The sequence below is a fragment of the Schistocerca americana genome, chromosome 5 (genome assembly GCF_021461395.2).
Source record: "Schistocerca americana isolate TAMUIC-IGC-003095 chromosome 5, iqSchAmer2.1, whole genome shotgun sequence".
Classification (NCBI taxonomy): Eukaryota; Metazoa; Arthropoda; class Insecta; order Orthoptera; family Acrididae; genus Schistocerca; species Schistocerca americana.
The window spans coordinates 659,737,200-659,758,847 of record NC_060123.1 but is presented as its reverse complement, the minus strand read 5'-3'; the positions used below and the strand labels follow the sequence as shown (position 1 = coordinate 659,758,847).

At 37.6% G+C, this 21,648-nt stretch overlaps 1 protein-coding gene across 1 annotated transcript in view; it reads left to right on the top strand.

Moving 5' to 3' along the window:
- Positions 1–21,648, top strand: part of LOC124616619 (sodium channel protein 60E-like) — a 287,365-nt gene that overhangs the window by 172,142 nt on the left and 93,575 nt on the right. The window contains exons 17-19 of the mRNA XM_047144943.1: positions 5,827–6,103; positions 6,387–6,702; positions 6,811–6,927. Of these exons, the coding sequence (XP_047000899.1) occupies positions 5,827–6,103; positions 6,387–6,702; positions 6,811–6,927 (710 nt within the window). The remainder of the gene's footprint in view (positions 1–5,826; positions 6,104–6,386; positions 6,703–6,810; positions 6,928–21,648) is intronic.

Genomic DNA, 21,648 nt, shown 5'->3' with positions numbered 1-21,648 from the left:
GGGCAGCGTGGAGGGTAAAAATCGTATAGGGAGACCAAGAGATGACTACACTAAGCAGATTCAGAAGGATGTGGGTTGCAGTAAGTACTGGGAGATGAAAAAGCTTGCACAGGATAGGGTAGCATGGAGAGCTGCATCAAACCATTCTCAGGACTGAAGACCACAACAACAACATCTTTTGGTTAATAGAGGGAATTTGGTACCTTTAATTCAATGTATGTGAATTAATGTGGATGTTGTTAGATTTCAATGCAGCAAAGAAATATCTGTGTGACTTGCAGCTTTCAGTAAAACATATAGTTGCTTTACTTATTGCTAGTTTTATTCTAAATAGGCAAATGATAAAACATTACAACATTTTACTGTCAATAAAGTATTATAGAGAAACAAAAAGGAAAGAAAAAATGAGAAATAAAAGTAAGAGTTATATAAATATTCTGATTCATAAGATATTTGTGATGGTTTGAACCACAGTTATTTCTCAATGATATGAATGTCATAAGGAATACATGTGGGATGTTGATAGATAAAAGTTCAGTGGCAAAGTGACAGACAATTGTTAGCTGTTGGAGGACCAAATGGACTAAAATACTAGTACGTAGTTTGCTGAGATAGAAAGTAATTATTTTTTTAATGCATTCACTGCTGCCGGGTGGAATAAATGAAGCTTTTCATCATAATAAAGCTAGAATAATGAGAAACAGATCTCCAGCTGTAAAAAGTTATGTCCGCAGCTTGTGGTCTTGCGGTAACGTTCTCGATTTCCGTGCATGGGGTCCTGGGTTCGATTCCTGGTAGGGTCAGGGATTTTTCCTGCCTCGAGATGACTGGGTGTTGTTGTGTCATCTTCATCATAATCGTTCATCCCCGTTATGGTCGGAGGAAGACAATGGCAAATCATCTCCGCTAGGACCTTGGCTAGTATGGCGGTGCAGGTCTCCCGCATCGTCCCCTACACTCCTCAGAGTATGGGACCTCATCATCATCATCATCATCATCATCATCATAAGTAAACAACATGTCCTCCTGCTTAACTGGGTGGTAACATGCTTGCTTCCCATGCCAGTGGGTCTGGGTTCGATTCCCAGCCGGGTTGGAGATTTTCTCTGCTCGTGGACTGAGTGTTGTGTTGTCCTCATCATCATTTCATCATCATCACCGATATGCACTTGGTGGCAGAACTCCCCTGGATGGGGCCTCCCATCCAAAAATACCATACGCTCATTTCATTTCATTTCTATTTCAGCGCCAGAAAGAAAAAAATGTGTTATTAGTGTACGGAGAGTAATTACTGAGTCAGGATGTAATACTAGTTCCAGAAGTAATCATTTGAACTGGAGTTAAGTGTGTTCTCATTAAATTCAGCTTGGTGAGAGGTTAAAGTGTTTCTCTGGATTTTGTAGTCAAAAATTAGCAACAACTCGTGTATAGAATACGGCAATGTAGAGAAAAGGAATTGAAGCCAGGAGTTCCAAACTGATTCAAAAAATGTATCTAGAAGCTAGATACAGAATCATGATAATTAATTCCAGAGGTCCTAGGTCAAGGTATAGTCCAGCATACCTTTTAAATTGGTTATGTCAGTGTAAATGCAACTGTAGAACAAGAGGCCGGATGACAGTATGATGTAGCCAAGCCAAGCAAACGTCCTGTCTTATCTTCTACATTTGATAGGCCTGAAGGACTAGAGGAAAAGCCTTTAATATTATCTTTGAAGTTATACATCACTCTTTGAGATTTTGTCTCACTAACTCAGCTGGTGTTAGAACACATAGCTCACAACCCAAACTTCTGAGTTTAAGCCTTGACATTATGTGCAGTTTTAATCTCTCAAGAAAATTTCTTTTGCTGCATATATTGCTACAGAAAGAAAGATTTCATCTTGTAACCAACTGTAGTATAGTTATCTTTTTTCCTCAGTGGTGCTATCATACATATATTGGTATAGAATACCTGTGAAATTTAGGACACTAGTTGACACACAGTTTAAGATTGTAGTTATTTTGTCAATCAGTGAGAAATTATTGTATAAATTAACAAATAGAGCAATGACAGAAAATAAAAAAATCCAGATTTCTGCCTCAACACAGATTCTTCTTCTACAGAGAAACATATCAGGAAATTTCCTTAACAAGTAAATATCATTTTGAATGTGTCTGATTATGTTTATACTGTTTTACTTCTCCATTTATTTTGTTTGACTCTTAAGCTATTTTATCATTCATGTATGTAAAACAGTTTTATATTCACACAAAGAGTAAAACAGCTTAAACTGTATAACAACTATTTCCAAGTTACACTAACATATTACTGTTTCACAATATCTAAAAAAAAAAAAAAATTCTGTAGTTTTCTGATATTTTTACTGAATAGCAGAAGTGTTGATTTATCAACAGGGATATACAAAAGAGAATGAAAGCTTTACACACACACACACACACACACACACACACACACAACACGCGCACACACACACACACACACACACACACACACACACACACACACACATTCTACTAGAATTTTCCTTACCACATGTGTACCTTTCGCTGTTCCATAAGTTTTTAGTTCTTTTTATTCATCTGAGATTTATCGTATAAAATGATGTTACCTGTAATTTTTCTGATGATTTCAGTTTCATTCACAAACTTATACTACATTTTGTTGCCTTTACAGTTTCTTAATTCATATGTCTGCTGTTTATGTTGCAAATCCCCTTTGTTACAAATCATTCTTCTAGGCTATCGTGCTGAGACTCTAATGTTGGCATTAGCATAGTTTTTTATGTCTGCTGTATTATCCATAATGTTCTGTGTGAATTTTTAGATAAATACCCTGAATCATTATACATTTTCTTTGTGCGCTTGAAGCAACAGTGACTAATAATTACCAAAACATTCATTTAGAATGAAAATCTGTCAAATAAATTTGACTTGAAAAGTTCTTCAAAAATACTTCTGACGCAGCGTAACAAAATGAGTTTATTTATTAAAAGTATGAATTTTCTCCAATATTATTATAGCTTTACATAAGTAAATGTGCAAAAATCATTTCCCTCATGCTTAAACCTCTTTTAGATACAATTATTGTGGTGTTTAACTCAAAAGGTCTACACTGTGTTGAGTAACACTGCCCTTTGTCAGTAACAGAGGGGAAGAGATGCTAAGTTATCCACAGAATGAGCAAACAACATTTCTAGACCGTCTATAATATTGCATTGTACTTTTATGCTTTCCCATGCCTCTTTTCCCTTTCTGGCGTATGGGAAAGTCATATCTGGTGTTTTTTCTGCATTTTATTCATTTCACAATTATCAGTATTTCTTTATTTATTTTTCTCTATGAGCCCAATCCCCTCTCATCTTTGTTTTTTAAAGGGAAGAAGATAACTGGGAGTAACTGAAAAATGTTGAAGCATTCCATCCATATAAATGTTCCAGATGTTTCTCAAAGCCTGCTACATATTTTAGATTAGGAGAAGCAAACAGAAATAAATGCCCATTGACAATCTATTGAATAATTGTTTTTAATAAAATCAAAACACATTACAGACTGTAATCAGATTTATAAACATAAAGTAAACTTGATTTTCCCAGGAAGCCTTAATAATGGAGTTCAACTGAAACTGATGTTTAAAGACAAATACTTTATAAAATGTAATTTAAGTATTTTTGTAATTATCACCTCTGTTCTTTAAAAAATCATTGTACTTAATATTATTAATCTACAGTTTCCAACTTTCAAGTAGCATACAGGTCCTTTGCTTTTCTCTTCTTCTCTCAGGTATGACAAACAAAACTTGTAGTTGCTTCATAATAAATACAAAAATTGCAAATCTCCTGTGAAGATCTCTCTGGAGTATAGTCCTTTTAGGCATCTGGATATATGGCTCCAGATAGTTGTATAGCAATTGCCAGCTTTTTTGTAGCACATACAGCATGGTATTCATGCTTCTTGACACTAAACAAAATTTCAGGTCAGTGTTTCCCAACGTGCATGTTGTAAATGCACAGTAAGAAGTGCACTTCACAGACTTATTTGATGATTAATTTTGTTTTTGCTGCAACACCTTTAAGTATTTAAGATGACTATATTCAAAACTCTTTGATCAATACCCTCAGTACCTGAATACTGGAATGTAAGGCAAGCTTGATGTGTCAAATGCACTGAGGTACTGATTGCTGTTGAATCTTAGACATGTCACATAAATAAAATGTACGATATTTCACTCCACTAGATTTCACATTTAAATTGCAGTGGCTTCAGTAATGGGAAACACTTGCCAAAAATAAAATTATTCTCTCATACAGTAGTGCATATTTCAGTGACCTCAGGTCCATTTGTAAGTCAGAAAATAGCACATTATGTAAAGTTTTTTATGATGTTTACATTAAATAACTGATTAAAGAATTTGAACTAAAGTATTTATCATAGCTGATGTAAATTCTCCACTTAAACCACAAAATTACATAAAGAATTCCCTTGTAAATACAGCCATAGATACATGATTTTGGTAGTTGTTTCTCGAGGGAAAGGTAGTCTACATACACTTCAGAGAGTATTGGCGTATTTGAAAACATGGAAGCAGTCAGTCATTTGTTTAAGCACTTCATTGAAACCATGTGAAATCCTTGTGGTTAAATGAAATAAAATCATATGGATGATACTGTCAACTGAGTTGTGTGTGAGCTACATTACGCATGAGTTTCTTTACACAGTAGCCTAGTAGTCATTCTGTTTTGTGGTTTATTCACACTCAGAGAAATTTAACCCCTTATTTATTTCCTTTAATTCTTCATAGGAAGCATTTTGCACATCTTGGCATATTGTATTAGAACATTCTCAGTAACCCCACACATTTTTTAAACGTCATGTGAATCCAGCCAAAAATCTTGTTACTAAAATATATTATCATCAGTGATTGATAAAGACTTTGTTTACTGCACTCTTAAAAATATATATGCAGTTTGTAGCATAATTTTACAGTTACTACACTGCTGTAACAATTCAGTTAATTTCTAAGCAGTCATAATATGCCACATAAAAGAAAGAGAGATAGTCACCACTGTATGAATATTTCAACAGTAGTACAAGTGGCTTAGAAGCATATTTAAATCTTATTTGCCATTATCTTTTCATGTCAACTGCATGTTCAAAAAATGTGTGGTTACTGTCTGTTGTACAGATAATCATAGTCATGTTGCAAAAGGGTAAAGAAAAAATCCTTTTCATTAACAGTGTGCATTTTAGCATCATTAGATTGCATTGCCTAGATAATAGTTCACTTGAAATAGTTAAAAGTTTAGATATTTTAGGAACTTATTGTACACTTCTTGTTGATTAATTTTGGTTACTTTTTCTATTTTGTCACAGCTTTAAAAAGTAGTTTCGATAAAAAGAAATTGAATAGTGGTTTGGTCATGAACGAGTTACTTTCAGTCAGTATGTAAAATTATTGTTCTTGCAGAGTATTTAGGGACAGAAATTTAAAAGATTATTTATTCATTGAAGCATATGCATGCATTATCTTTCCATATTTTTTGATATTATTCATAATCAAAAAACATATGCATAACAATTTGGTATTACTTTATTACTGACTTTTATTGTTATTTCTGTTATCAAGATAAATAAGACATCAGTGCTTCACTCACAATGACAGTTGTTTGTGTGCATATGTTTTTGTGTATCTTTTAAAAATAAAAAAAGAATTATAGGCCACTAAATATTGCAGGTTCCAGGGAAGACATAAAGAAAATTTAGTTGTCTTGTTTCTGTTGCAGCATTCTTCTGACCTTGTATCTAATTAACGTGCATCTTATTACAGATGAGTCAAATGCGGAGGAGAGCATAGAGCTAGAAGTTCTTAATAAAGGTCCAGGAGAATTAGAGACAATGTTGCCAACAGCTGGAGAGAAAGGTGATGATAAAACTGCCTCACACCCTTGGCATGCTCTAGTTTCTTATGTAGATGAACTTACAGTTGGTGGGAGGCGAGATTCTCAGGGGCGCTACATTGATGGCATGGGCAGCTTTCCGGGGTTCGGCCGAAACAAGATCATGAAGGTTCCACAAGAATGCTTCCCTCAACATTGCTATCAACGGTACTAAAATTTTATATACCTCTTGTTGCTTTTATGGCTATTGTACATATATAAGTCTTATTCCCAGATGCTGTTGCCAGTGTAGTTTTGAATAATTTGACATTTTTTGTAAGTCTTTAATAAGTAACTATTGTAACCATTAAAATAAAATCAATAGCAGTTGTGGATGTAAAACTGTGAGAAGCAAATAACAACTTTTGAAAGTAAGTTAGCATTGCTCATATAGTTAATATATCCATATGTTAGAAGTGCATTGTGCAATTAATTCATGTCTAATTTTCAGGTGTGCATGCTGTGATCAGTGTCTTGAAACAAAAATTGGCAAGAAGTGGATGGAAATTCGTACACAGGTTCTTTCAGTTGTGGATACACCAATGTTTGAGTGGTTTATTTTAGTGCTTATTTTTGCATCGAGTATAACATTGTGCTTTGAGGACATTTACCTCGATGAAAATGTAATGCTACAAAAAATTCTTTATTGGACAAATTTAGGATTTTGTGCTTTGTTTAGTGTAGAAATGATGCTCAAATGGATTGCACTTGGATTCTGGAAATACTTCACAAGTTTCTGGACAATTCTTGATTTTATTATTGTTTTTGTAAGTAACTTGAATTTTCAGCTTTTGATCAACATAAAAAAATCATGATGAATTGTGTCTAACTTATGATTATTGTGCTTTAATTACAATGGCTGCTTCTTTTATCAGGTATCAATATTTAGTTTACTAATAGAGGAAAATGAAAATCTGAAAGTTCTGCGGTCTTTGAGAACTCTTCGTGCCTTGAGACCACTGAGGGCAATTTCGAGATGGCAGGGAATGCGGGTGAGCACAGATCAGATTGATAAATATGCTATTACATGCACATGGAGACATTTTCTCTGTAATTGCAGTACTAAATTAGATAATGGACATGTTCATAACATCCATGTACTTGTTGGCAGTTACCAACTGTAAAATATGATCTAAACAGCTTTATGCAATTTGTAACTACAAAGACTAAACATTTCACTTTCCAGTGCATATTAAATCAAAGTAGATCACCATTTGCTCTTCTCTCTCTCTCTCTCTTTTATTTTTTGTATTCTTATAATTATTTCAGTACAAGATGAAGCATTTTTGCGGGTTATTTTCAGCCAAAGGTTTGCTCATGAAATTTTCATAGTATTGTATAAAATCTTTTTTGTTTCCTTCTTCAGGAATATTAATACTTCAAACATATATAAAAAATTTCTATGCATATTGGCTTGGTAACAAAAAATTTAGGATGTTAGCAACACAGTTCCAAAATCAGGATTTCGTCAGAGCTACATCCTCAATCACATGTAACTGGCTTGTAATACTACTTCCTGCAGAGCCTGTATGACTCAGCAGGTTCCACATTTTGTTGGCAGGTCTTAACTACTTGGAAGTATATGTGGGTCCCTGAAGGGATGAGGTGGTGATAATGCTCACCATTTTGGTAGTGGCTTATACCTAGATGTCCTCCCAAGGTTGTGCTAAATGGAAAGTCAATCTACTATGGTTGAATTAAGGTTTAGATTGGTCAACACTGCCATTCCTGTATTATTGTAAACTTAGATTCCTTTGACCCTCTAAACACACCAGTACACAGAGGTCAGCATTCTGAATTGACACAGTGCTTCATTTTTTGAGTTTTTGTAAGTATGAGGCAGAAGATTATGAATGTTTTATCAAGTTAATATGCCACCGATGTTGAAATACATTTGCCAATCCACAAACTATAGCAACTTGTCTGCAAGGATAAAGGCACACTTCAGCAGGCACCGCAGGTCAATAATTCAGTAATGCAGAACTTTTTTATGTTACAGTGAGTCTCCTTTGTATAATATGGCTCCAAGGAAAGTTCAGACAGAAATGATAACTTAGGAGTAAAGGAGACCACTCACTGAATAGTAAAAGCATTGAGTAAGTCAACAGGCACACAAAGAAGAATTAAACTTTTCTATCTTTCAGATGAATCATTTAATAGATTACACATGCATGTGAGCATCCTTTGTCACAAAGTAGCTGCACAGGTGTGGTGGTGACGGCGGGAGGGGGGGGGGGGGGGGGGGGTCATGCAGGCACCCATATGTTTGTGCGCATACTCTGGCTCTTTCAAGGATTCGTCCAGAAGCTCGCAAAGTTTTCATTCCTTTTTGTGACATTTCCTTTCTTCTTCTTCTGAAGCTCAAGGTGAACTGCTTGACAATGAAGTGAGTTGAAGCAATCTCTGAGGTAGCTGTGTTTCAACTGTATTAAACTTGCTCAGATATAGATAATCCTTTAAGTAAACTTTTGTTTCCTTGGATTCTGTGGAACCTTAAAGGAACCAGATAACACTGGTCAGCAACATTTCTGCTACAAAAAATATGGTTAGTGTTCTTTGCTAAGTCATTGTTTTGAATTTGAAAATGAAATCGGTATGTGGCTGTTGGGCCCAATCTTCTTGTGACATGCTACTATCTTTCAAAGTATTTGAAAAACACTGCTTATTGGTTATTCTTCTGTGGTTTAATTTAAATATTCTACAGATTTAATTGTGGAAAAACAATCAAAATATGTACAAGGTGTTAGTACACTTGACTGTTAGTTCAGAAATATACCCCCAGGCAATGAAAGTGGTTTGGCAGCACAGCCAATGAATCATGTTTGAACATGTAGAACCACATTATGTTTCTTGCTACTTGCACATCAGCACTGAGAGTTCTGACAGTTGTTGAAAGGGATTGCTTTTTGTTCATGAAGGTTTGTGTTTTGTGTTAATTCAAAAGAAGAAATTCTTCAAACTTGTGTAAAAAGTGCTAATTATTTTTGTTACTCAGAAATTGCAGAAACAAAGACTTAATTCTGCTGTAATAAAGGGCTATGAACTTTATTTCGGGCTCCCCGGCATACGCTGTTCTCATGACTATTTTGCTGATGGACTGTTTAGAAGGATCACCTCAAATGTCCATGGTGTTCCCATGATTTGGAGAGAACCAATGGACTACACTGAACTGTTATTTTTTGCCTGACAAAAATAGATGGAATCACCTTGACAGGGAGAACTGTACAGTATCTTAATTTACGATCTGCTATAGGGTCTGGATGATTATAAAGTCCATGTACCACATCTAAAAATTATTACAGAAAAGTGACCAAGAACGACACAACAAATGATACAGTATGCAAAAGACAAACTCTGTGTTCTCTGTGTCCACCTTTTGTCACTTGGCACACATCTAATCAGCAATCCAGTTCTGCAATGAGCGAGGTGGTGCAGTGGACTTGCATTCAAGAGGATATTGGTTCAAACTCGCGTCCAGCCATCCTGATTTAGGTTTTCCACGATTTTCTGAAATAGTAAATGAAAATCACCAGTTTGCTTTTGTTCTACAAAAGCTCTGAAATAGCTTCAGGTGAATGCTGGGATGGTTCCTTTGAAAGGGCACAGCTGATTCCCTTTCCCACCCTTCCCTAATCTGAGCTTGTGCTCCATCTCTAATGACCTCATTGTCAACAGGATGCTAAACACTAATCACCTCCTCCCTCCCCCCTCCAATTCCACCCATACCCAGTCCAACTAATCAGGAGTGACGCTAAGAACAGCTACTGTGATGTGGTGCCACAAGTCCTCCAGGTTCTGTGGTAGAGGTGGAACATAAATGCAGTTGTTACTGTAACCACACAATAAAAAATCATGAGGTGTTAAGCCCATCATAGTGCCAGGTCAGCAGCTGCATTATGGTGTATCCAGTGATGTAGCAACATCTCATCCAGGTAATTTTGTCCATAGTTGTGGAAGTGTAGATGGGTGCTGTTTTGTTGATACATGAAATGCCTGCTATTAGTTTCAACAGTTTCAAGTTGTGGCATGAGCCACAGTTACAACATGTCGAGATAGGTGATACAATTGTTTCAGGGAAGAAGAAGACTCTATAGGCCGATCATACTGGACACTGCACAGAATGTGTTAACTTCTCAGAATCCAAAATATGTTTGACAATTGCATTTGGATTCTGTGTTCCCCAAATGCATGTGTTGTGTCAATTGACCATTCCTGAAAGATTAAAAGTAGCTTTGTCACTGAAGATTAATTTGCTTAAGTCATCATTTTAAAGATGGTCCTGCATATCAGTACAAAACTGCAGATTTGCACATTTTGTCATTTTGGCTTACAGTTAGCAGGGCAGTTTGTAATGCTTCACTCTTAATCACTTACAAAGGGTTTTCTTTGCCATTGGCTGATTCATGTTCAGTTCTGCATTAGATTGATAGGTACACTTTGTGAGACTTCAAATAGTCTTGTCCCTTACTGTGAAATAAATCATCAGCTGATTAGTAACTAATTAACCTTTGCAAATTGATGGAAATGAGAGCCAATGTTCACCACATCAAGCACCTAGAGTCCCTCATATTCCTACCTCTCTATTACTACAGATTACACTTACCTGTCCCAATTTGTATTTTAAATACAGAGCATGAGAAGGTCCAAACTGTGTTTTGCCACATCAAAGCAAAATGTGAAAGTTCTAATTTCACCAATCTTCTGTCTTCTACAGATGTTCCTGCACCATAGCTGCTCCTAGGTGGTGGAGTTCGGCTCTCTTGATGTGAGGCTGAAAGAAAGTTAATAGTGAATGGTATAAGGCTCTCGACACTACTAATTAAAGAGACAGGTTTTGTTCAGTGATGAGTCAGGTTTAGTTCAGGGATCTCAGGGGCTTAAAATTTAACAGAACCAAGTAGTGGACAAAGCTGTAAATTGCATGCAACCAATAGACAGGGAAAGGAATATTTTTCTGAACTGGTTTAGAAAGATGGAGCAGGGGTCCATCGTGGCAGGAATGGTGTAAAGTAAACGAGAATGACACGCAAATGGGGAAAACAGGTGCCATTGGCTGTAAGAGGAACTAGATAAATAAAAAGACACAAAAAATATGTAAAGACACACATAAACATGTAAAGATACACAAAATTACATACAAATACGTAAAATATGCTGTGTGTGTGTGTGTGTGTGTGTGTGTGTGTGTGTGTGTGTGTGTGTGTGTGTGTGTGTGTGCGGAGGGGGGTTGCAATAAGTGATAAGTGAAGAGTGAGGAATAGGTTAAGCTGAAGCTCAAAAGTTTTTATGCCATAGGCAGGTGTGGAAAATAAAATGCTTAAGTACATTAGAATGAGAGATGAAATTGGATCAATATGGATAAATACAATTATGACTATCTGGGGCATCAGGTGGTGCATCAATGATCCATGTCGTCACGAAGTTTGTGTTGTGTGCAGATGATAGTTGATACAGTGTGGCTTAGAAGTAGGTGTTGTTTGGAAGGCAGTGGATAAACAGAGCAAAGAAAAGAAAGAATGGTCACTGAGAAGAGTAATGCTAAAAGAAGAGTAACAAAGGAAAACATCACAGGGTTTTAGGATGGAAGAAAATCCATTTGGCAAAATCAGACAATGAAAACTATAGGTAGGAATATCAACAATGTAGGAAAAGATAGATTGCTACTTACTGTAAAGAAGACATGATAAGTTGTAGAATGAAAAGACACTTACCTTCATCATCAAAAGAGATACGCACACAATTCATACACACAAGCAAGCACACCTCATGCACATGTAACCACCAGCTCCAGCATCTTGGATCAGAATGCAACTCTCACATGCTTAGCAACTTAATGTGTCATCTTTACAGTAAGCAGCAATCCATCTTTTCCTGTATTGTTGAAATTCCTACCTGGAGTTCCCATTGTTTTATTTTTTCATTTTGTCATTAGTCTTCCTATTCCATTCTGCTTTAATCATTTTTGTTGTGTCATCTCTATTCTGTTCCTTCCTCATGTTCCTTTTCCCTTTCTTTGTAATTTACTTTTGTTAAATATACTCTTAAGTATGGGTTCTTTATCCTACTTTTGTAATTTACATTCCTGGCAACCTCTTTCTCTCTTGGGTCATAAAATTCCACACTGTCCATAGCCACTGGCAGTCTGAATAGTGTGTCTGCTATGAAATTACTTCTTCCTGGCAGATATTCAATCATACAGTCATATTCCTGAAGAGTTAACACTCATTGCATTAATCAGCTGCACACTAATCTGCAGTCCATTGTGAATGAAAATGTCTTGTGGTCAGTAAACAAATGTATCTTTCTTCCCATAGCATAGTATCTGTAGTTTCTAAACACTCATTCTATCACCAGCATTATCTTTTCAATCACTGTGTATCTGCTTTCCCACTTATTAAATATATTGCTGGCAAAACTGATGGTCTTTCTTTCCACTATACCCCCATTTGCAATGAACTGCCACAGATGTACACGAAGGCCATATTCTGAACTGCGAGAAAAAGATACAAAAAGGTAAATTTAGATCAGGATATGCCAAAATGATGCTGTTGCATAATTCTTCTATGATTTTCTGAAATTTCTGCACACATTCATCGATCCATGTCCAGGTGGCATTTTTCTTCATTAATTAAAATAAGCCCTTCACAGTAAGTACTTCATTATCCACAAAGTTGCTATAGAAATTGGTTAAACTGAAACAGTCTTTAATTTGATTCGGGTTCTAAGACCACAGAATATTCCTGATTGCTTCTAACTTATCTGGGTTTGACCTGAAATCCTCATGTGAGGTGATGTACCCTCGAAATTTAATTTCTCTTGCCAAATTCCAATTTGTTTTGGTTTACACTAATGTTGTTCTCCTCAGATACTGACAGTACACATTCCAATATTTCTTTATATTCTTTCCATCTCTTTGTAGCAAGTAATATGCTGTTTATGTACATTGTAATTCTGTTCAAAATTTCTGCTCCAAATACCTGAGAAAACATACAACTGAAATTTTTAGGCCAAATGGCAGTACTCTAAAATGATAACTTCTTCTTCTGTAAACAAATGCAGTTATCTTTCTGCAACTTTTAGTGAGTGACACTTGCCAAAAGCTGATCGTTAAACTACTACTGGTTAAAATTTTAGCAGTATTAAATTTCTGCACAAGCTCTTCTAACACTTCTGGCCTATCCATCTGCAGGATTGTTATTTGGTTAATTGCTCATGCATTTATTGTAACATGCACTGAACTATCTTTCTTTGGCAGTATGATGAAGGGTCTAAAGTAATTATTTTGCAAATGCTCAGTAAGTCTCCATTGTATCATTCTTTTTATTTCTTTGAGCACTGCTTCCCTCTTAGACAGTGGTATTACGTACAGTTTAAGTTTGAATGTGTCATGTGACGTAATTTGAAAACAATATTCATAGTTCTTCATACACTCTGGTCTCATGGAAAAATGCATATTGATGTTTAAACAGTATTTCTTCCAACTAATTGGCTTCATCTCCACCCAATTTATCAATATTTGTGACCTTTTATCTTATATTTATTTTCATTCTGACCTTTTCAGTTGTGCTGCCCCTTCATACACATTCATATTTTCTTCTGAACTGAGATTCTGGTACATTTGTTCACTCATTATCCATATACTAGCAATATCATTACTACCTTGCATGCTCCTGTGTCCAGATTTGAATGCCACTTCATCATCACTTTCTTTTATTCTCATTACACCCTAAGCAAAATATGACATTGCCATGTTTGCTATTAGCCAGTCCATTCCTAGAATTAAACTGATGTGTAGAGCCGGTGCTATCATACCAGTTGCGGAAGACATCCTATCTTGCACTTTAAACTCCAAGAGAATTTCCTTACCATAAGTTTACTTTTGATCTTACATGCTGCAACCACTTTACCCCTGTGTACAGATAATTCTGGAATTGCCATACTCTATGCTAACCTCCATCATTTGTTGATACTCTTCCTTAACAACTGTTGTGTTCTCTTTCTTGAGTGCTTCCTTAATTCTATCCCCCTCATCATAATCCAGAAATTTCATAAGTGGTCCATTACATTTGTCCATTTGAAAGTGAATAATGTCTGAACAGACCTCTAATTTCCAGCCACCTCACAAATTCTAGCTCTTTTGGGTGTTTTTTCCCATTTTGACTATTCTGGTACTCTCTGTTGCCCAACTATTCTGGTACTCTCTGCTGCCTCCATGACAAACCTCTCTATTCATAATCCCCTGAAATGCATATTTCCCTCTTCTAGGTGGGCTACAACTATGTCACAGTGGTTTCTTTTCTTCCCAGTTATGATGTGGGTCATTCCTGTCCACGCTGCTTTCTCTTCTTTATTCATTGTCATTCCTTCTATCTGTTCACCACCTGTCTCTTCTACACCCTTTTTGCCCTTGTCTGTTGCCAGACAACAAATCTAACTGCTCAAATACATGCAATAAGTTGTTGATGTCACCTTTGTTGAAACTAATAAGTTCTTCCTGCATTGACACTGATAATTTTAGCATTATAATTGAAGTAATATCAGATTCTTTTAATGGGATGATTAAATACATGTAGAAAAATTCGTTTGTAACTAGAGCCACTGCTGGTGATCCATCAACCTTCAAATATTGCACTCCGAACACTATTCTTTGTACTACTAGACCATTATTAATTCAGAAATACAAGTGCAAATTTGTCATACGTTTTAGATGTGTTAATTACTCCCATGCCCCATGCTATAAGAGACCCTTTAAATCTACTAGCAGCACACTTTATTTTTGTCGGTCTGGCCAGTGTTCTGGAATAAAACCCTCAAACTCTGTAATGAAAGCCATGGATGTTGCCTTTAATTGAGAAATGGTGGAATTCACATGCATTCAAATAATTTGCAGGATCACCTACACTCCTCAATTACTTTTAATTATTGTGGATCACCTTTCTAAATAATTTTAGCATACCCTTTATTGCTCGATCCTGACTTTGTTCAGCATTCTTCCCCTGACTATGATTCTCATTTTGCAAAGTGTCAGCTCATGCAGTGCCATGGCTTAACTTATTTTAATACTCTGTTAACTCATTAAAAATATTGATGTCATATTCAATATCTTTGATGTCATATTCAGTATCTCTGACACCCCCATTCAAATTGACCTTGTCATTGAGGTCAGGCACAACAGTGTACTCATTTTCTGTACAATCATTAACAGTGAGGTCTACATTTTTATTCTCATTATCTATGACTTCATTATTTGCAACTTGCAGCTGATCTGCTACCACAGTTGAACTGCAATTCTTCCCTACTTGCAAGAAGATACATTCGTTCCCCTTGACCAGTCATTTTTAACAGTTTACAAAATGTATAAAAAGCGTTCTACACATGGCTACTACTGCAAAATACACTATTATAACTCTGAGTTCATCTAGTTCCTTTTTAGCAGCTGTTGCATGCATTAAACTGTCATGCAAAGCATAACGTTCACATTAAGTATGCAGTTACCTATATGCTGCATTCTGAAGATATCATTCCAGTTAGATGCACAATGCTGATGTGACATAAAGTACTGCTGATGTGACTGCCTGCACACCCTGTAGCCCCAACAATACCTCTCATTCACTGTAACCTGCTCTCTACCTCTCATTCTCTGTAGCCTGCTCTCCCTTGTTGCCTTCTGTGATGTGTGGATCCATAGTGTGATGAAATCTTTGTAATTTTTCCACTCACGTAATCCAGCAACCACACACTCAAATGTGATTTTAATCTCGCTCTACAGTATATGATTTAAACTGAACCTTTAGCCTCACACACTAGCAATTTTGCAACAATCCATTATTTGTTTCATAGTCCAAATACTGTTCAACTCATCCTACATAGTTCAGAGTTCAAACAGTTCACTGTCCTCACTACTGATTTGGAGACTCCCATATACAGAGAACTGTTAATTATTTTCCTCTCCAGCAATGCCATGTGCAGCAGAAAAATAAGACAGTTGTGACCTTAGTGAGGGCACTAATTCTTTGGTAACTAATTAAATCTTTGCAAATGGATCAAAACAAGAGTCAATATTCATCACAATAAGCAACCTTGCACCCTGTATATTCCCTCCTCTGTATCACTACAGATTACATGTGCCTGCCCAAATTTGTGCTTTGAATACAGAGTTTGCAAGGGGCCATGATTGTACTCTGCCACATCAAAAGTTCTAATTTCACCAAACTGCTGCCTTCTACAGATTTTCCCTGTACAGAAGCAGCTCGTAGGTTGCGGAGTTCAGCTCTTTGATGTGAGGCTGTAAGGACATAACTAGTGAGTGGTATAAGGCTCTCAACACTACTAATTGAAGAGTTAGATTTAGATCAGGGATGCCAATGACTTTAATTTAATGGAACTAAGTGGTAGACAAAGTCATAAACAGCTTACAATCGAAATAATTAAAGTTTTAATACAGTGTCATATGTAATACTGTTCACACAATTAATAATGTTAATACTTGTTCCTGAAATCTTACGTAAATCACTTGACAAAAATTACTTCCTATACACACATCTTGCTCTGAATTAGAAGCAGAGTCGCAGTGCATTAATATTTACAGAATCAATGTGCAAATAAGGAGTTATGTGTTCAGCCTTGCCTACAGAGAGCTGTGGAGCTGCTGCTAATCAAATGCTCACTCGGCTCCCTCCAGGGCTCAATTCCAACTGAGATCAGCCTGAAACATTTTGCAGAGCTCTAATTGGTGGTGCACCGAAGAAGCACGAATTGCTTCATCTGAATTAAATTACACTAAGTTATCAAAAAATGAAGATAATGAAAAGAATGTAAGTTTTTTGTATGACAGCTTACTATTGGGGGTAGATGCAGTTGCCAGCAATCAAATCTGAATATATATTAAAAAGATATTAATCAATCAAAAAAACATCTACACTTCACTCCAGATGAATGCAGTGAATACTTTTCTCGTTAAGCCCAAAATACATGTATCTACCATTGCTTCATATAAAATTGGGTAACATCAAAAACATCTGAAAAGTATGGGCAAAACTTCACATGGATTCCTGTACCTGTGAAGGAAGTTTCCAATGATCAGTGAAGCAAAACTAAAGAAGAGGATATTTGTGGGACCACATGTTTGGGCATAAATATATGATGAACATTTCCTTGATTGATTCAGTGATGTTGAAAGTGCCTGCAATATCTTTTTGGTCAACAACAGACAGAAAACTATCATGATATTGTACAACTATTATGACCATACCACCTTATGGGATGGATATTGTCACTTAAATTACATTAGAATGAGCAAATGGACTTTTTCCCCAAAAATGTTGGTGCCAATAGTCACAAACCTGCCAAATGGATCCTCCATGGCATTTCTCAGATGTAAAAGCATTATCCAGCCAAATGGAGTTCCCAGTTGTTGTCTGATTGCTTCTAGGTCTTATGAAGCAACATTCCTGAGGCAAAGGTTCACAGGAAATTAGAAAGGTAATATTCTTAGGCATGATTTTTTACTCTTATGTTCTCATTTATTTGATTCCTTTATGTACTGAGATTTTTTTTAAAACTCTTGTTGTTTTCCGGATACATATTATACATAGGCTGCCACAAGCATTTACAAAAACCAATATTACCTGGAAAATGAGTCTGGTACAGAAATTCGGTAACTCAATCTGCATTCAGGTGTGAAATATCTTCCAGAAACACTCTGTATTGTTCTTTAACAATAAAATTGTTGACCAGTGAAATTTAAAATAAATAAATCACCCAAGGATACTTACTTCTCTTTTTGTTGGGAGGAGGGGGGGGGGGGGCTGCCGTAGATCTCTTAATACCTAGCCTGCCTACACACATCAAAAGAAAGTTTTGTATCACCCTGGTTCCCACAACTTGTGAATATAGATGTTGACTGTGAGTACTATATCAGAGACACAGTCCGTTTGACTGTTCAGGGATGTCACTAAACCTGCCCAAAGATGTAAACAAGCGTGCATGACCAGCGCCTATTAGATGGAGGGGGTCCAACAGCCAATCAGTTCCAGTCATTCCACCAGTAAGGAGGTACATGGCTCGTGTTGTCTGTAGTTCAATCATGCCTAGAGGGTCAATACCGTGGTTCGATCGTGTCCGCATTGTTACTTTGTGCCAGGAAGGGCTCTCAACAAGGGAAGTGTCCAGGCATCTCTGAGTGAACCAAAGCAATGTTGTTCAGACATGGAGGAGATCCAGAGGGACAGGTACTGTCAATGACATGCCTCACTCAGTCTGCTCAAGGGCTACTACTGCAGTGGATGACCGCTACCTATGGATTATGGCTCGGAGGAACCCTGGCAGCAACACCACCATGTTGAATAATGCTTTTTGTGCAGCCACAGGACGTCATGTTATGACTCAAACTGTGTGCAATAGGCTGCATGATGCACGACTTCACTCCCTTGTCCATGGCGAGGTCCATCTTTGCAACCACGACACCATGCAGTGCGTTACAGGTGGGCTAACAACATGCTGAATGGACTGCTCAGGATTGGCATTGTGTTCTCTTCATCAATGAGTGTCGCATATGGCTTCAACCAGACAATCGTCGGAGACGTGTTTGGAGGCAAACCGGTCAGCCTGAACGCCTTAGACACACTGTCTGGTAAGTGCAGCAAGGTGGAGGTTCCCTGCTGTTTTGGGGTTGCATTATGTGGGGCCGACGTATGCTGCTGGTGGTCATGCAATGACTGTACGGTAGGTGACTGTCATCCTGCAACCTATGGTGCAACCATATCAGGAGCATGGTGGCAAGGCATTCGTCTTCATGGACAACAATTCACGCCCCCATCGTGCACATCTTGTGAATGACTTCCTTCAGGATAACGACATTGCTCGACTAGTGTGCCCAGGATGCTCTCCAGGCATGAACCCTATTGAACATGCCTGGGACAGATTTAAAAGGGCTGTTTATGGATGACGTGACCCACCAACCACTCTGAGGGATCTATGCCAGATCACTGATGAGAAATGGGATGATCTGGACCAACAGTGCCTTGATGAACTTGTGGATAGTATTTCATGACAAATACAGGCATGCATCAATGCAAGAGGACGTGCTACTGGCTATTAGAGGTAACAGTGTGCACAGCAGTTTGGACCACCACCTCTGAAGGTCTCACTTTATGGTAGTACAACATGCAATGTGTGGTTTTCATGATTAATAAAAAGGGCAGAAATGATGTTTATGTTGATCTCTATTCCAATTTTCTGTACAGGTTCCAGAACTCTCAGAACCAAGGCGATGCAAAACTTTTTTTGATTTGTGTAGAAAGTTGGTCAGGTTAATCCACCGAAAGCATGGTGACAACAAGAAGTTATCAACAAAGATCACTAATTTTCCAAAATTTATTTATAATTATGAAGTAGGAAAAAGTTAGATTTGAGAAAGTATCTCCAATTTACATTTATTTGTGAGTTCAGAGACAATGAAGCTGTGTTGGTGCGCTTTTAAAAAGAGGTGGCTGTAGTACATAAAGTATTTATGAAACTTATCAAAGCTCTCTGTGAGTAGTCGGTATAACTGAAAGATTCAATCCTGTTGTTTTAGGAAGTCTTAAGTCCTATGTGGGAAAGTAGTGGTTGCAAATGTTCAAAACAACAGAGTGAATGAGGTGTGAAAAAAGCAAGTAAGATGAAGAATGTTACCAGCAGGAGCTACAGTGGGCTGAAGACTGAAGAAAATGACTGCCAGGTTTCAACAGTCAATATTTAATGGCCATTTAGCCATCTCAAAACATACAAATACTAATCATCTAATTAGGGCAACAGAGACATGTCAGAAATGAGTCACATAATTCAGAGATGGAGCGGTATTCTAAAATTAAAATTTTGTTGCATGAGATTGAACAATCATATTTACATAACCTGCTAAGTATCCAGTGTTGACCATGTATGTATTACTTCCAATCTTTCTGAAGTCCATCTCCTCCTCCCCCTTTTTGTGTCCATCTCCCACTCCCTCTCCTCCCTCTCCCTGTCATCTGCTCTTTCCCTACTGTCAATTGCTCCTTTCCCTTCTGTCCCTCTTCTCCTCCCCCTTTCTTTGTCCATCTCCTGCTCTCCTCTCTTTGTCCATTTCCACCCCTCTCTCTCTGTCCATCTCCTCCTCCTGCCCCTCCTCCTCTCTCTGTCCATTTCCACCTCCTCCTCTCTGTTCACCTCCTCCTCTCTCTGTCCAGCTCCTCCTCCCCTTCTCTCTGCCCAACCTGCTCATTACTCCTCTTCTCTTTCCCTGTCCATTTCCTGCTCCCCTCTTTCTATTCATCTCCTCCTTTTTGTCCACATCCTCCTTCCCCTGTTTCTGTCCCTCTCCTCCTCTTTCCTTCCTTTGTCCCTCTCCTCGTACCCTTTCCTCTGTTGATCTCCTCCTCTCCCCTCTCTCTGACCAGTTCCTCCTCTTCCCTCTTTCTGTCAAGCCCTCTCTCTGTGTCCTCCCTCCCTCTCTGTCATCTCTTCCTCCTCCTGCTCTGTGACCAACTCCTCATCTTTCCTTTCTGTCCATTTCCCATTCCCCTCTATCTGTTCATTTCCTCCTTCGCTCTATCTGTGCCCATCTCCTCCTTGCCCCCTATGTCTGTCTATCTCCTCCTACCCTCTTGGCTCTGCACGTCATCACCCGTGCCTCAATTGGAGGTTGTTGGTTCTTACCGCTTCAGTTCTTCTTTCCAGATAGTAAGTAGTATGTGTACCAAGTTTGGTTGAAATTGATCCAAGGATTTGGGAGGAGCTTATTACATGTAGCTTTACCAGCTTGTCAGCATGCAGCTCTTAACATGGTCTGGCATGTGATTGGTTTTACTAATGTGACAAGCCCTTGATTTTAGGGGCTTAACTTTTACAAACGGATGTACAGACTGTTCCCAACACATTTCATGTGGAGATGTTAGATCACTTTACTGACTGCTTGCTAAAGTGAAGTTTGTTTCTCGTCCTTCTGAAGAAGATGAGTTTAAATCCACTGAAACCATATGTAAGGTTAACTGAAAACCACCTTTTATTGCAAGTGGTGGACTGTCTTATCCATCTGCTATTCTGTAACCAATGCTGAAGTGCAGCCATGTTCAAAATATTGAATATTGTAAGCAATATACTTTTTTCCTTCCACCATTTTGTGTGGGTTGTCAGCAAAAAAAAGTTTTGTAGAGATCTGAAGTTATGTGTAAAGTTTCCAAGTCACTAAGTGCTCTCATTCTCGAGCACTGGATGAATACAGTCTGGGCATTCACATATTGTGTCATATACTCCTTTTTCACCCCCACATCCACTTCTTTGGTAGGTGGGTGATTCTTACCCCCACAGCAGCTCTTTACAGACGGTAAGTGATGTCTACTAAGTTCACTTGGAATCGGCCCAGTGGTTTAGTAGGAGATGTGGAACATACATAAATACATATATTTTTATAATATGTATGGATAATGCTAATGATCAGTGACATACGACTGAGTAATACCACTAGTATATCAAAATATCATGCTGTACTCCTTGAGTATATTCACTGGTTTTTATCTGTTTGAAGATGAGGGTTTATGTATGAGATTCTGTATGCTGCATCAGGTACCAACCATATTGTCACCACTGAGCCATGCAGGTGCAACACACTGCGTGAATGATGTGGTAAACATGTTCATGAACTGCAAACAGACCACTCCTCTGCACACACCTATGTAATGTTGTTGGGCAATCTT